Raw genomic sequence first — 14045 nt, forward strand, 5'->3', positions numbered from 1 at the left:
CACCCAAAGGGGTGGCCTGCAACCGCTCCTTTTCGCGCTGGATTGGGGTCAGGGCAATCTCACCGGCAGCCCTGTGGCCCCAATCTGGTGTTTTTCCAGGCCAAAGAGAAGCGGCAAAATGCCACTTCACTTTGGCCTGGAAAAGGGGTGCCCTCACTGCACCCCGGCACTAAAGAGGAAAAAGGGGCGGCCCCTTTCTCCTTAGGATTGTTCCTGCGGCCGTGCGGTTGCCGCGGGAATGATCCGCCTCCAAAAGGAGCTCCGTTTTGGAGATCCTTGCAATGATGCCACCAGGCTGCCGTAAGCTGCCTGGGGCAGCATGGAGATGTCACATGAGTGACACGCTGTTTGAATGTGGCGCACATGTGATGTCATCGACACGCACCACCTATAGACGGTGCCATGTAAAGATGGCACCATCCATACGTACTAGGGTTCCAGAGCGTGTGGTTGCCACGTGCCCTGCAACCCTAATTTTGGCGCCGACACAGCGCTTTTGGGCCATCTGTTTTGGGCCATTATTTTCTCTTTTACAGCAAGGTGTGGTGAATGAAGCCTCCTGGGGGCTATTACGTTCCTCTGGCCTCCCACAGTTGCCCACCCCTGCTTTAGACTATGCCACATCTAGGGACCTCATCCCTGGATTTTTCATTTTTATTTTCACTGGCAAATGTCCCCCAAGCCCCTGAAGGGCCTGAGAATCATAGGCCACCGGGTCCATCCCTGCTCAAGGGCCCATTTTACTACGCATTCCACCTCAGGTTGTTTTTAATCCAAGAGCCTGACTAAATTGAGTCAGAGACAGAGCCGATCCCTTTGCCCACCAATGCTGTCTGCTCTAACTAGGCACTGTGGCTTCCCCACACATCTTTGCTCTCCATCTTTGTCTGGAGAGCACTGGCCTTCCCTCTTGGGAGTCTCCCATCCAGGCGTTCACTAGGCCTGGTCCTGCTTTGGTGCCAGACTCAGACATGACTGGGGGAGCCATTCCAGGCAGATGGGAAGCAGCCCTTTTCTGGAGTCATGCTCCCTGGCCCCGTTGGGCAGGATTCTTTTCTTGCCTGGCTTTGATAGGTGCCATGTGTTGGTTTCCATCCAAGACCCGCCTTGGATCCCATTGTGGGAGAAAGGTGGGATATAAATCCTTGAAATAAATAAATACAGTGAAAAGGCCTAACCTGGCCCATCCCTGCTTAGCCTCCCAAATCAGAACAGGTCGGCGTAAGTCAATCAGGTTGTAAGGCTAGCATAGGAATCCAGTACATAATTAAAATAAACAAGGTGTGAATCTTGAATGACCAAAAGCAAACAAGGAATCAATGGAAAACGCTGCAGTAGACATGGCAGCCACCATTTTTATTATAAAACAACAAGAAAATGGTAGTTCAACTCCTATATTGGCACTGTTTCACTTTTGCTGTGATTTCCCTGTGGATTGACTAGATGGCATCGTTGGGCATTTGAGCTTGGTGCTTCCTCCCCTTCCGTGATCTCCCTAGTTTGGCTTTTTGAGGAGCTATCAAGCCTCTGGCCCCATTTCCCCAGCCTTGAGTTGAGGTGTGTGGCTTCTTTTCCTCCCTGCATCAGGCATGGCCGCCCTGGATGGCAGCGCATCAGGCAAGATGGGGATGAGAGCTGTCATCTACTACATGATGACCACCATCATCGCCGTCTTCATCGGCATCTTTATGGTTCTCATCATCCATCCAGGAAAAGGGAACAAAAACAAACTCCACCAGGAGGGCAAGATTGAACCGGTCCACACGACCGATGCTTTCATGGACCTCATCCGGTGAGCAATTTGGGGCAAGAGGCAGATCTTTTGATGAGCTGGCTGTGAAATGCACCCAGAGGTTAGGAGTACCCCATAACTTGTTACTGCTGTGCAGAGGAGTCAATCAATGGAGCAATTCATAGACTCATAGGGTTGAAAGGTACCCCAAGGCTGTATCGTTCATCCCCCTGAGTCCAGTACAGGGAATGGCACCGCTAGGGCATCTCTAAGAGGTGGGCCACTGTTTAACTCCTCTAGTCACACAGGAGGTTCTTCCAGTTTGGATGGAGTCTCTTTTCTTGTCATTTGATTCATGGTCATGTCCTTCCTTCTGGATCAGTAGAAAAGAAGCTCACTCCCATCTTCTACCTGACAGTCCTCCAGATATTCAAACATGACTGTCAAATACAAGACAACTCAATCTGTCCCAGAGCAAATCAAGTCTGAACTCCCCTTAGAAGCCAGTATGACTAAACTCAGGGTATTTTACATGAATTACAAATTCAAATTACAAGAAAAGAGATTACACCTAAGCTTTAGGAGGAACTTCTTAATAATAACAATAATAATGTCCCACTTTTCTTCCAAACTTAGGACACAAAGCAACTTACAAATCAAAGAACAATACAATTCAAAACATAACAAAAGTTACCATTAAAATAGACTTAAACCAGCACAGTAAGTACTAGTACAATTCTACAGTTATATTTTTAAGCAACAAAACAAAACAAAAGCAAGAAATCACAATGGGGAAGAACTGAGATTCTTTTTTTTCTTCAAAATATTGTAATAATGCTGAATTGCTTTGGAAATAAGACTACAATGAGAAATGGAAAATGGATTACTTTGAAAAGTAAGCTACCTAGGGTTTGACAGATACCTTGCTTGCTAGTGATGGGGGATACTTGATTTGTCTCTGTGCTCTGATTTCTTATAGGAACATGTTCCCACCCAACCTTGTGGAAGCCTGTTTCAGACAGGTAAGGAAAAGGGTGCAGTGCAGGGCTCTTGATCCAGATGCCACTTGGGGTTTGTTTGCATGATCATATTTACTGACATCTTCTCTCTTTGTTGCTCTGGTCTTTCCTTGTCTGAACCTGTGATGCAGGTTAGATTGAGAAAAGATGCTCAGCCCACAGCGTTGTGACTGGGTAGAGATTTTAATATGGGGTTTACTAGCTTGTGGGTGCATCTGCACTGTAGAAATAATGCAGTCTGACATCACTTGTAAGTGCTATAGCACCATCTTATGGGATCCTGAGATTTGTAGTTTTACTAGGTCTTGAGACTTCTCTGCCAAAGAATGCTAGTGCCTCACAAAAACTACCAGTCCCAGAATTCAGTAGGATGGAGCCATGGCTGTTACATCTACAGTGTAGATGCACCCTTAGTTTGCTCACCACTGAGCCACTTTCACTTTCACTTGTCTTCCTTCTGTCAGTGTAAAACTACAATTCCGCATGAGTCTTGGTCCAGAATTTGGAAGATCTGGGTTCAAGTCCCTATTGAACAGTGAAACCCACTGAAACCATAGGGTAGTCTTGCTTTGTCTGATCTATTCTCATAGGTTATTGTAAAGAGGGAAAGCCTGGTATACCACCCTGAGCTCAGGAAAGTTGGGATATAAGTGTAACTCGTCCTGTGTCCCCTTCCCTGGGAGTAAATGCCCCCAAAGCTGGGCAGGACTGACATCTTGGTAGAGACCCCTCAGATTACCCCATAAGCTGGTTTGTGCTTTTTCTTTACTGCTTCATACAAAAACCCCTCTCCAGATGCTTAAGTCAATTTATTGTCCAAATTTAAACCTTTTAAATGATGCTTTAGATGTCTCTAGCCTTCAGTACAAAACCCCAAACCCATTATTTTTAAGATCAGCTAATAATAATAATAAATAATAAATTGTTTATTTTTATACCGCTTTTTCTTGAGATCAAAGCGGTGTACATCTACAAGAACTATCACATACAATATAAAAACAGTTAAAAACATTTCAGTGGAACCACAATTATTCAATAAAATTATCTAAAAACAGCTATAAAATATTGATTAAACTAATTGGAGAATAAGTTCTCTACAGTAAGTCGGGAGGGTATGCTTGCTGGAAGAGATAAGTTTTTAACGCCTTTTTGAAGGCTTCCAATGTACTACTGAGGCGGATCTCTTCAGGAAGTGCATTCCAAAGAGTAGGAGCTATCGCTGAATAAGTTCTTTGATGGGTTGTTGCCAGTCGTACCTTAGGGTATTCGAGTAGTAATTTCCCCGATGTTCTCAAAGTGCGGGGCCGATTGTGTAGGGAGAGGCGTTCCCTCAAGTAACTCGGGCCCACAAGAGAGAGAGATAGACAGACAGACAGACAGCATGCAAGCTTTTGAGTCCTACAGAATTCTTCATCAGGCTACGTTGGTTCAAAAAAGCTCTGTGTGTCTGTGTGCGTGCTTTCGCAATATCTATGAATTAACACCCATGGAAGGACTGGGACTTATTTTCGATTTTTCCCTTTCAGTACAAGACCCAGTACAGTGTCCGAGTGGTCAACAGAACTGTGGTGAAGGGCACCCAAGCCAGTCCTCCAGCGCCACAGCATTTCAACCACAGTAGTAGCGGCACCATCACCATCATTGCCAGCAACAGCAGCTTCAGCAGCTTCAATGCCACCCCTTCTGCCACCGTCGCCGCCACTGCCACCTCGCCAATGACACTGCTGGAGAATGCCACGGCCATCTGGCACAATGTCACCCATGCACTGGGCAGCTTCCCGGAGGTGCTGAGCTATGAGGAAGTGGTGCCTGGTCCTGGTTCGGTCAACGGGGTGAATGCCCTGGGCCTGGTAGTCTTCTCCATCTGCTTTGGCCTGGTGATTGGAAACATGAAGCAGAAAGGCCAGGCCCTGCGGGAGTTCTTTGACTGCCTCAATGAAGCCATCTTATGCATGGTGTCCATCATCATCTGGTGAGGAGATGGACGGCTGGGAAGCAGCATGGGGGACAATAGTTAGGGGGTCCCGGAACAAATCAGTTCAGCTTTCAAATGGGCGGATGATGGGGGCAGAATGGATTTACAGTTCAAAAGTAACAGGAGAAACTTCTTGATGGTAAGAGCTGTTCAACAGTGGAATGGACTGCCTCCAAGAATGGCTGGCTCTCCTTCTTTGGCAGGCTGGCCACACGTCCTTCTTTTCGCAAAATGTAAGAACATTTCAACCTCCTGTCCAAAATTTCCTCTATTCAGGGTGACCGCACATCCTCCTTTTCCCAGACACGTATTATTATTATTATTATTATTATTATTATTATTATTATTATTATTATTTGATTGAGTCCCTATATTAGGAGAAAAGTGGGATATAAGTAAATAAAACAATTACAAAAAACAGTGTCCTACAATAATAAATAATGTCCCTTTGTCCAAGAGAAATTCCAAAATATCCTTCATTTTTAGCATGACTACAAAGCATGAATTTACATTGCTCTTAGTGTATATAGCTTTTGTAATGTCCTACGTATTTTGTAACGTCCTCAGAGGGTGGTGGAGTCTCCTCCTCTGGAGGTTTTTAAGCAGAGGCTGAATGGGCATCTGTCGGGGTTGCTTCAATTGTGTATTCCTGCATGGCAGAAGTGTGTTGCACTGGATGACCCTTGGGGTATCTTCTAACCCTAGAATCCTATGTATTCCTGCACGGCAGAAGGTCTGGATGACCCTTGGGGTCTCTTCCAACTCTAGGAATCAATGATTTTTCTTGAATGTCCTACATTTTGTGGTGCCTTGTCCCCCTTTGTGGTGATGATATCTGATCACCCTGTTCTTTGGATGTCTTTAAACAAAGGTTGAATGGCCATCTCCTGGGAGTGCTGTTAATTGTGTCTTTCTGCATGGCATAGGTTTGACTAAATGGCTCCTGAGGGTCCTAACTCTTAAGGTTCAGTGATTCCGGGAATGGTGGGCAACTCTTAAGGGACTGAATTGTCCCCATGGGATTCTGAAAGAACTTGAATGTATTGTCCTGGTTCCTGCCGCTGCTGTTCTCACCTTCTGTCAGGACAGGAGGAGAGGCCGGCTGTCTGTTCCAAGGTGGGTCTGGCGATGAGGGGGTCTTGGAGTGACCATGTCTGTCTCCCACCCATAGGTACGCCCCTGTCGGCATCCTCTTCCTGATCGCCGGCAAGATTTTGGAGATGGAGGACCTGACAGTGATGGGGGGCCAGCTGGGGATGTACACGCTGACAGTCATTGTGGGGCTGCTGATCCACGGCCTCTGCGTCCTGCCCCTCATCTACTTCATCATCACCCACAAGAACCCCTGGCTCTTCGTGGCTGGGCTCCTGCAGGCCCTGGTCACTGCCATGGGCACCTCGTCCAGGTGAGGAGGCCTAGGCACCAGAGGAAACCCGCTCCAGGTTCTAGGGGGCATCTACACCAGTGATTCCCAAACTTCCAATTGTTTTGGACTTCAACTTCCAGAATCCCCGATCATTGGCCAAGATGGCTGAGGTTTCAGGGAAATCCAAAACAGGACTTCTTGTTTTGAGGTTTCAGACGTCCAAAACAGCTGGAGGAACAAAGTTTGGTCTGATCTATACTGTGGAAATAATGCAGATGTAAGCTATTTTCAGTCCAAATTTTGGGAAGAAAGCAGGATGATGATGATGATGATGATGATGATGATGATGATCACCACCACCATCATCATTATCATCATCCTTTTTTTCTCCCCAAAATTTGGACTGAAAATAGCTTACAATTTAAAAGACCAATACAATTAAAAACATAGAAAGCTTGTAGGTTTGTGAATCGTCACAAAGGAATCAGGAAGGTTTTCTGGTTTGGTTTGGGTTTCTAGGTTTGGGTTTTTTTATTTGAGGTTTGGCCTGGTTAGGAAGGTCTTCCAGACTGTCATTTGTGTTTGTTGTCTCTGTTTTTTTAAAAACAAGGCAACCTATCTAATGGCTGCATCTGCATGGAAGAAATTAAAGCACTTTGGCACCGCTTTAACTGCTCTGCTGTGGAATTCTGGCAATTGTAGTTGTGTGAGAGGTTTAGCCTTTCATGTCAGAGAGCTTTGGGGCCACCACAAACTACAAATCCCAGGATGCCATAACACTGAGCCATGGCGGGATTAAACTGGATTATTTCTGCAGTACAGATTCAGCCTACGCTCATTTAAAACAATCGCAGCTTAAGCTTGTAGAAATGAGAAGTGGAAAGAACCAGAGGGAAAGTATGGATTAAAAGCAGAGGAAAAGCAAGCAGAAAGCCAAGGAATTGGAAGCTTGTGGGGGATAAAACAGCCTTCCCTGGTATAAAAATGTGGCTTCTGTGCCTCTGGGGGGAAAGTTTGGGCATCGCTGGAGAGTCAACAACAATAAGTGCCAACATAGATTTTGTTGCCACAGAGCAGAGTCTCCAGCAGAGATCTGAGAAAGGAAGCAAGGAGGGATTGATCCTTTGGATACCAAGCCCTTGTTTTGAAGGTGTTTGGGCTGCGCAGAGGGTTGAAAGCTGTGCCCTTGCCTTCCATGCTGTGCCCAGTTCCCCATCTAAATGTCCGCCCACCTTGCTGTCCTTTCCAGCTCAGCCACGCTCCCGGTCACTTTCCGGTGCCTGGAAGAAAACAATGGCGTGGACAAGAGGGTCACTCGTTTTGTCTTGCCCGTGGGCGCCACCATCAACATGGATGGCACCGCCTTGTACGAGGCCCTGGCTGCCATCTTCATTGCGCAAGTCAACAACTACGAGCTGAATTTTGGACAAATCATTACCATAAGGTGCGCCCTGTGTTGTGTGTGTGTGTGCGTAAGACGAGACTGTGTACCCGTCTGTATCTGCAAGACTGTGTCTGTTGGCATGCCTGTTGCTTTTATTTTATTCCTTTGAGCTGATATCACCCAGAACTCGTTTGAATGCTTCCAAGCAACAGCTTCAGCACACCTGGCATTTCAGCCCCTTCTCCCAAACTATAATGTAACATCCAAAATCCACAAAACAGTGATACCTTTAATTAGCCGACCATACTTTGCTATATGACCAACACGACTATCCCTAAATATAACGTATTGAGTTCCCAAATGTATGCTCTAGACGTTAACTTCCTTGTGAAGATTTTTTGCTTATTTATTTTTACTTACTCAAAGTATTTATTCATTGGGGTTTTTTGGTCACCTTGTACCTACAGAATGAGTGGCTGGAGGATTGAACTGGGACTTGTGGGATCCCGGTTCAGATCTCCCCTCTGAGCCATCAAATGCACTGTTCGACCTTTTAGGGTTGTTGTGAGAATAAAGCAGGGAAAAGGAGCTCATTGGAAGAAAGGGAACATATAAATGAAAGCAACGGCAACAGCAACCCGATGGATCGATCATTCGGCAGACAGACAGAGCCTGTCTCAAAGAGAGAAGATGTCTTGGGGTGGGCAGGGTGCTGGCTCAACATTCAAGGGCTTAGGAGTCCATATTACACCAGCAAAGGGGACTTGGAGAGCCTACATCCACTTTGCCACTTGCATCACCACAAAAAAAACACCTGTCTTTGTGTTGGTTTGTTTTTTGGGATGCTGATCGGCCGTTTCAGGTCCTAAAACAATTTCGAGGGCCACACTTCTCCCACATTTGGCGAATATATACGGCGAGCCCTTATTCTCTCCTGGGGTTTGGTTTCCCACCCAGCCAGCCCCTGCCGTGGATCCCAAAATCCAGGGCTGCTCCAGTCCCATTAAATGCAATGGGGTAGTGCAATGGTGTCCCTCGTATGAAATGAGAAACTCAAGGTTTGCTTTTTGAAATGTATAATATATTTTAAAAACATTTTAAAGCCCTGGTGCTTGAATCTGTGGATATGGACGGCTGACTGTATTTAGAATCTTTTAACATGGATTAAGAGGCATTTTTACAAGTCAGTTTTAAAAAGCCAAAGCCAGGCAGACTAATCCAGGTTTGAGCACCTGTTCGCAGCTGAGCAGAGGGGGAGCCAGCTGGGCTTCCCTTGGGAGCTCCTACTGAGAAGGCCCTGCCTGAGCCTCTCTCCTTTGGAGTACACAGGACTCACAGGATCAGACCACACTCCCCTCCCTGGCTGTGTGCCGTTCTTGACACAACGCTGTTCCTTTCTCCTTCGACAGCATTACTGCCACTGCGGCCAGTATCGGGGCTGCTGGCATCCCGCAAGCAGGCCTGGTGACCATGGTGATTGTGTTGACATCGGTGGGGCTGCCAACGGAGGACATCACACTGATCATGGCCGTCGACTGGTTTCTGTAAGTCACTCAGGGGCAGAAACAGCCCTTCTGGGGCCAGGGAGAGTCTTTTGCCTTGAATCGGGGTTTTCCCTGGCTTCTCTCGCATCAAAGGACCGACTCGCCCTTTCCCACTGGGGGCCGAATTCAAATTCAGGGAGATTCTGGAAGTGGAATGGAACCAGTGTATGTCTTCAGCTTTAAGCTCTTACCGCCAGTGATGCATTTCAACTTTTTACTGGGGGGAAACTCCACGCAAAAGCCAGGAAATCACCAGGCAAAGGTGCCACAGAAAATGGACTTGGCTGTTTCAGCAACTTCAGGGATCCAGAGGTGGACCCCAAGACACCCTTTTTGAGACTCAGGGCCTACAGTTTCTCGCCCAAACCAGGTTACACTCTCATCCTTAGGAGAGGGCAATGACAAGCCTCCTCTGAACAAATGTGGCCTAGAACATCCCATGATAGGTTCACCTTAGAGTCATCCTAAGTCGGAAACAACTTGCAGGCACACAACAACAGTGACAGCTAGTTTAGCAGATGATGGGGATGCTGTTGATGTCATTTATGTGAATTTCAGCAAAACATTGGATAAGGTTCCCCATAATATTTTGACAAGCAGACTGATTAAACGTGAAATAGATGGGAACACTGTGGGGAAATGTGCTCAGAAAGTCACCATCAGTGTTGTTGTTCTTGTGTGCATTCATATCACTTTCAACTCTAAGGTGAACCTATCACAAGGTTTTCTTGGCAAGGTTTGTTCAGAGGTGGCTTGCTTTTGCCTTCCTCTGAGGCTGAGAGAGCGTGGCTCGCCCAGGGTTACCCAATGATTTCTATGGCTGAGCAGGGATTCGAACCAGAGTCATAGTCAAGTACACAAACCACTACACCAAACTGCCCTTCAAACTGGAAGGATGTTTTGAGCGGAGTGCTGCAGGATTCTACCCAGGGGCCATTATCCTTCTACATTTTTATCAGGACTTGGATGTCGGGGTGGAAGGAATCCTTATCAAGTCTGCAGATGACACAAAACTGGGAGGGGTGGCTAAAACACTGGAAGATAGGAACAGAATTCATAAGGACCTAGATAAACTGGAAAGTCAGGTAGAAATTAACAAAATGCCAAATTCTACACTTGAGCCTCAAAAACTAGATGCACAGGAATAGAATGGAGGATGCTTGGCTTAGCAGTACTACATGTGAATAGGACTTGGGGATCATATGTAGAACATGTGCCAGCATTTGATGCTACAGTAAAGAAAGCAAACGCTCTTTTAGCCTCCATTAATAGAAGTACAGTTTCCAAGTCAAGGGAAGCCATAGTCCTCCTATATTTTGTGTTGGCCAGGCCTCATCTGGAATACTGGGTTCATTTCTGGATAAGAAGGATAGAGATAAGTTGGAGCGGGTTCAGAGAAGGAGAATGAGGATGATAAGAGGGATGGAGAACAGAAAGGTTGGAGGAGCTGTGCTTGTTCAGCAGGAGGAAGGCAAGATGGAGGGGTGCCCTTCTCTGGACCTCTTTCAAAAGAGACTGGACAGCTGCCTGATGGGGATGCTTTAGCTGGAGAGCCTGCACTGAGCAGGAAGAAATAATAGTAATAATAGTAATAGTAATAATTTTTTATTTATATTTACTGCCTCTCCCTGCGGATCGAGGCGGGAGTACAACAGTCAATTTAAAATTACAGCTCAGTTAAAATTACAATTTATATAAAATGAAGTCCATAAAAGCACAACAATAAATCCTATCAAAATTCCATATCAACAGCTAACTTCCAATACATGCTCAAAATGAAGTGCCTTCTTATAACTGTTATAGAAGCAGATCAGGGGATAGGCTCATCGGTAGAGATCCGTCTTGAGTGCCTTCTTGAAGGTGCTAATAAGATGGATCTCTTCCGGCAAGCCGTTCCACAGTTTGGGAGCTATCACAGTAAATGCCCTGTGGGAAGTTAGCCTAGTCTCTGGGTAATCCAAGAGATCCTTCCCAGTTGCCCTGAGAGGCGTTCCCTCATGTAACTTGGGCCCAAGCCATATAGGGCTTTAAAGGTCATAACCTTTACACTTTGTATTGCGCCCGGAAACTAATCAGCAGCCAGTGAAGCAAGTCATTTTAGTACAGGTGTTATGTGGTTAGGTGTTCCGGTGACCAATCTGGCTGCTGCATTTTGCTCCAGTTGAAGTTTCCGAACTTGGTACAAAGGTAGCCCTATGTAGAGCGTGTTACAGAAATCAAGACAAGAGATTACCAGTGCAAGCAGCACTGCTTCAAGGTCCTTTCGGTCCAGGAAGGGATGCAGTTGGCGTATCAACCGAAGTTGGTACCAGGCGCTTCTGGCTGTCGCATCTACTTGAGACGATAACTGTAGAGATTGATCCAGGAGAACCCCCAAACTGCGAATCAGGGAAGTGTGACCCCATCCAAGACTGGTTGACCAATGTCCATGCCTGGACTTGGGGAGCCTATCACACATACCTCCGTTTTCTCTAGATTCAGTCTGAGTTTGTTTCCCCTCATCCAGCCCATGACCGACTCAAGGCAGGCGTCCAGAGGAGAGAGGCCATCCTTAGTCACTGCATCAGTCGGAGACATAGAGAAGCTTATTTGGGTGTCATCAGCGTCTTTGTCTCCGGATAATAATAATAATAATAATAATAATATGTTTTATTTATAGACGGCTATTCCGCGATGATCATAGCAGTGTACAGTAAAATCGTAATACAATACAAAATACAGTTAAAGGAGGGAGAAGTCTCATCCTTCAGGCAGCCCAAGATGTTGCTGGTCTGCCTGATCGCTCCCTCTGAGGCCGAGATGACAGTTGAGGAGGGAGGGGCCTCTTCCTTCAGGCAGTCCAAGATGTTGCTGGGTCTGCCTGATCTCTCCCTCTGAGGCCGAGATGACAGTTGAGGAGGGAGGGGCCTCTTCCTTCAGGCAGTCCCTGATGTTGCTGGTCTGCCTGATGACTCCCTCTGAGGCCGAGATGACAGTTGAGGAGGTAGGGGCCTCTTCCTTCAGGCAGTCCAAGATGTTGCTGGGTCTGCCTGATCTCTCCCTCGGAGGCCGAGATGACAGTTGAGGAGGTAGGGGCCTCTTCCTTCAGGCAGTCCAAGATGTTGCTGGGTCTGCCTGATCTCTCCCTCTGAGGCCGAGATGACAGTTGAGGAGGGAGGGGCCTCTTCCTTCAGGCAGTCCAAGATGTTGCTGGTCTGCCTGATGGCTCCCTCTGAGGCCGAGATGACAGTTGAGGAGGGAGGGGCCTCTTCCTTCAGGCAGTCCAAGATGTTGCTGGGTCTGCCTGATCTCTCCCTCTGAGGCCGAGATGACAGTTGAGGAGGGAGGGGCCTCTTCCTTCAGGCAGTCCAAGATGTTGCTGGTCTGCCTGATCGCTCCCTCTGAGGCCGAGATGACAGTTGAGGAGGGAGGGGCCTCTTCCTTCAGGCAGTCCAAGATGTTGCTGGGTCTGCCTGATCTCTCCCTCTGAGGCCGAGATGACAGTTGAGGAGGGAGGGGCCTCTTCCTTCAGGCAGTCCAAGATGTTGCTGGTCTGCCTGATCGCTCCCTCTGAGGCCGAGATGACAGTTGAGGAGGGAGGGGCCTCTTCCTTCAGGCAGTCCAAGATGTTGCTGGTCTGCCTGATCGCTCCCTCTGAGGCCGAGATGACAGTTGAGGAGGGAGGGGCCTCTTCCTTCAGGCAGTCCAAGATGTTGCTGGTCTGTCTGATGGCTCCCTCTGAGGCCGAGATGACAGTTGAGGAGGGAGGGGCCTCTTCCTTCAGGCAGTCCAAGATGTTGCTGGGTCTGCCTGATGGCTCCCTCTGAGGCCGAGATGACAGTTGAGGAGGTAGGGGCCTCTTCCTTCAGGCAGTCCAAGACGTTGCTGGGTCTGCCTGATGACTTCCTCTGAGGCTGAGATGACAGTTGAGGAGGGAGGGGCCTCTTCCTTCAGGCAGTCCCTGATGTTGCTGGGTCTGCCTGATCTCTCCCTCTGAGGCCAAGATGACAGTTGAGGAGGGAGGGGCCTCTTCCTTCAGGCAGTCCCTGATGTTGCTGCGTCTGCCTGATGGCTCCCTCTGAGGCCGAGATGACAGTTGAGGAGGGAGGGGCCTCTTCCTTCAGGCAGTCCAAGATGTTGCTGGGTCTGCCTGATCTCTCCCTCTGAGGCCGAGATGACAGTTGAGGAGGGAGGGGCCTCTTCCTTCAGGCAGTCCAAGATGTTGCTGGGTCTGCCTGATCTCTCCCTCTGAGGCCGAGATGACAGTTGAGGAGGGAGGGGCCTCTTCCTTCAGGCAGTCCAAGATGTTGCTGGTCTGCCTGATGGCTCCCTCTGAGGCGGAGATGACAGTTGAGGAGGGAGGGGCCTCTTCCTTCAGGCAGTCCAAGATGTTGCTGGGTCTGCCTGATCTCTCCCTCTGAGGCCGAGATGACAGTTGAGGAGGGAGGGGCCTCTTCCTTCAGGCAGTCCAAGATGTTGCTGGTCTGTCTGATGGCTCCCTCTGAGGCCGAGATGACAGTTGAGGAGGGAGGGGCCTCTTCCTTCAGGCAGTCCAAGATGTTGCTGGGTCTGCCTGATGGCTCCCTCTGAGGCCGAGATGACAGTTGAGGAGGTAGGGGCCTCTTCCTTCAGGCAGTCCAAGATGTTGCTGCGTCTGCCTGATGGCTCCCTCTGAGGCCGAGATGACAGTTGAGGAGGGAGGGGCCTCTTCCTTCAGGCAGTTCAAGATGTTGCTGGTCTGCCTGATGGCTCCCTCTGAGGCCGAGATGACAGTTGAGGAGGGAGGGGCCTCTTCCTTCAGGCAGTCCCTGATGTTGCTGGGTCTGCCTGATCTCTCTCTCTGAGGCCAAGATGACAGTTGAGGAGGGAGGGGCCTCTTCCTTCAGGCAGTCCAAGATGTTGCTGGTCTGCCTGATGGCTCCCTCTGAGGCCGAGATGACAGTTGAGGAGGGAGGGGCCTCTTCCTTCAGGTGGTCCCTGATGTTGCTGGGTCTGTGTGATCTCTCCCTCTGAGGCCGAGATGACAGTTGAGGAGGGAGGGGCGTC

At 48.2% G+C, this 14045-nt stretch overlaps 1 protein-coding gene across 5 annotated transcripts in view; it reads left to right on the top strand.

The window, feature by feature from the left end:
- Window positions 1-14045, top strand: part of LOC149284578 (excitatory amino acid transporter 1-like) — a 45053-nt gene that overhangs the window by 14647 nt on the left and 16361 nt on the right. For all 5 annotated transcript variants that reach the window (XM_089496613.1, XM_089496610.1, XM_089496612.1 and 2 more), the window contains 6 exons: window positions 1588-1792; window positions 2712-2754; window positions 4278-4723; window positions 5898-6131; window positions 7342-7536; window positions 8886-9020. In XM_089496613.1, coding sequence (XP_089352739.1) covers window positions 1588-1792; window positions 2712-2754; window positions 4278-4723; window positions 5898-6131; window positions 7342-7536; window positions 8886-9020 — 1258 coding nt within the window. The remainder of the gene's footprint in view (window positions 1-1587; window positions 1793-2711; window positions 2755-4277; window positions 4724-5897; window positions 6132-7341; window positions 7537-8885; window positions 9021-14045) is intronic.

This window comes from Sceloporus occidentalis, unplaced genomic scaffold (genome assembly GCF_023333645.1).
Source record: "Sceloporus occidentalis isolate IW3139 unplaced genomic scaffold, rSceOcc1.0.p SCAF_91, whole genome shotgun sequence".
In the NCBI taxonomy this organism is placed as follows: Eukaryota; Metazoa; Chordata; class Lepidosauria; order Squamata; family Phrynosomatidae; genus Sceloporus; species Sceloporus occidentalis.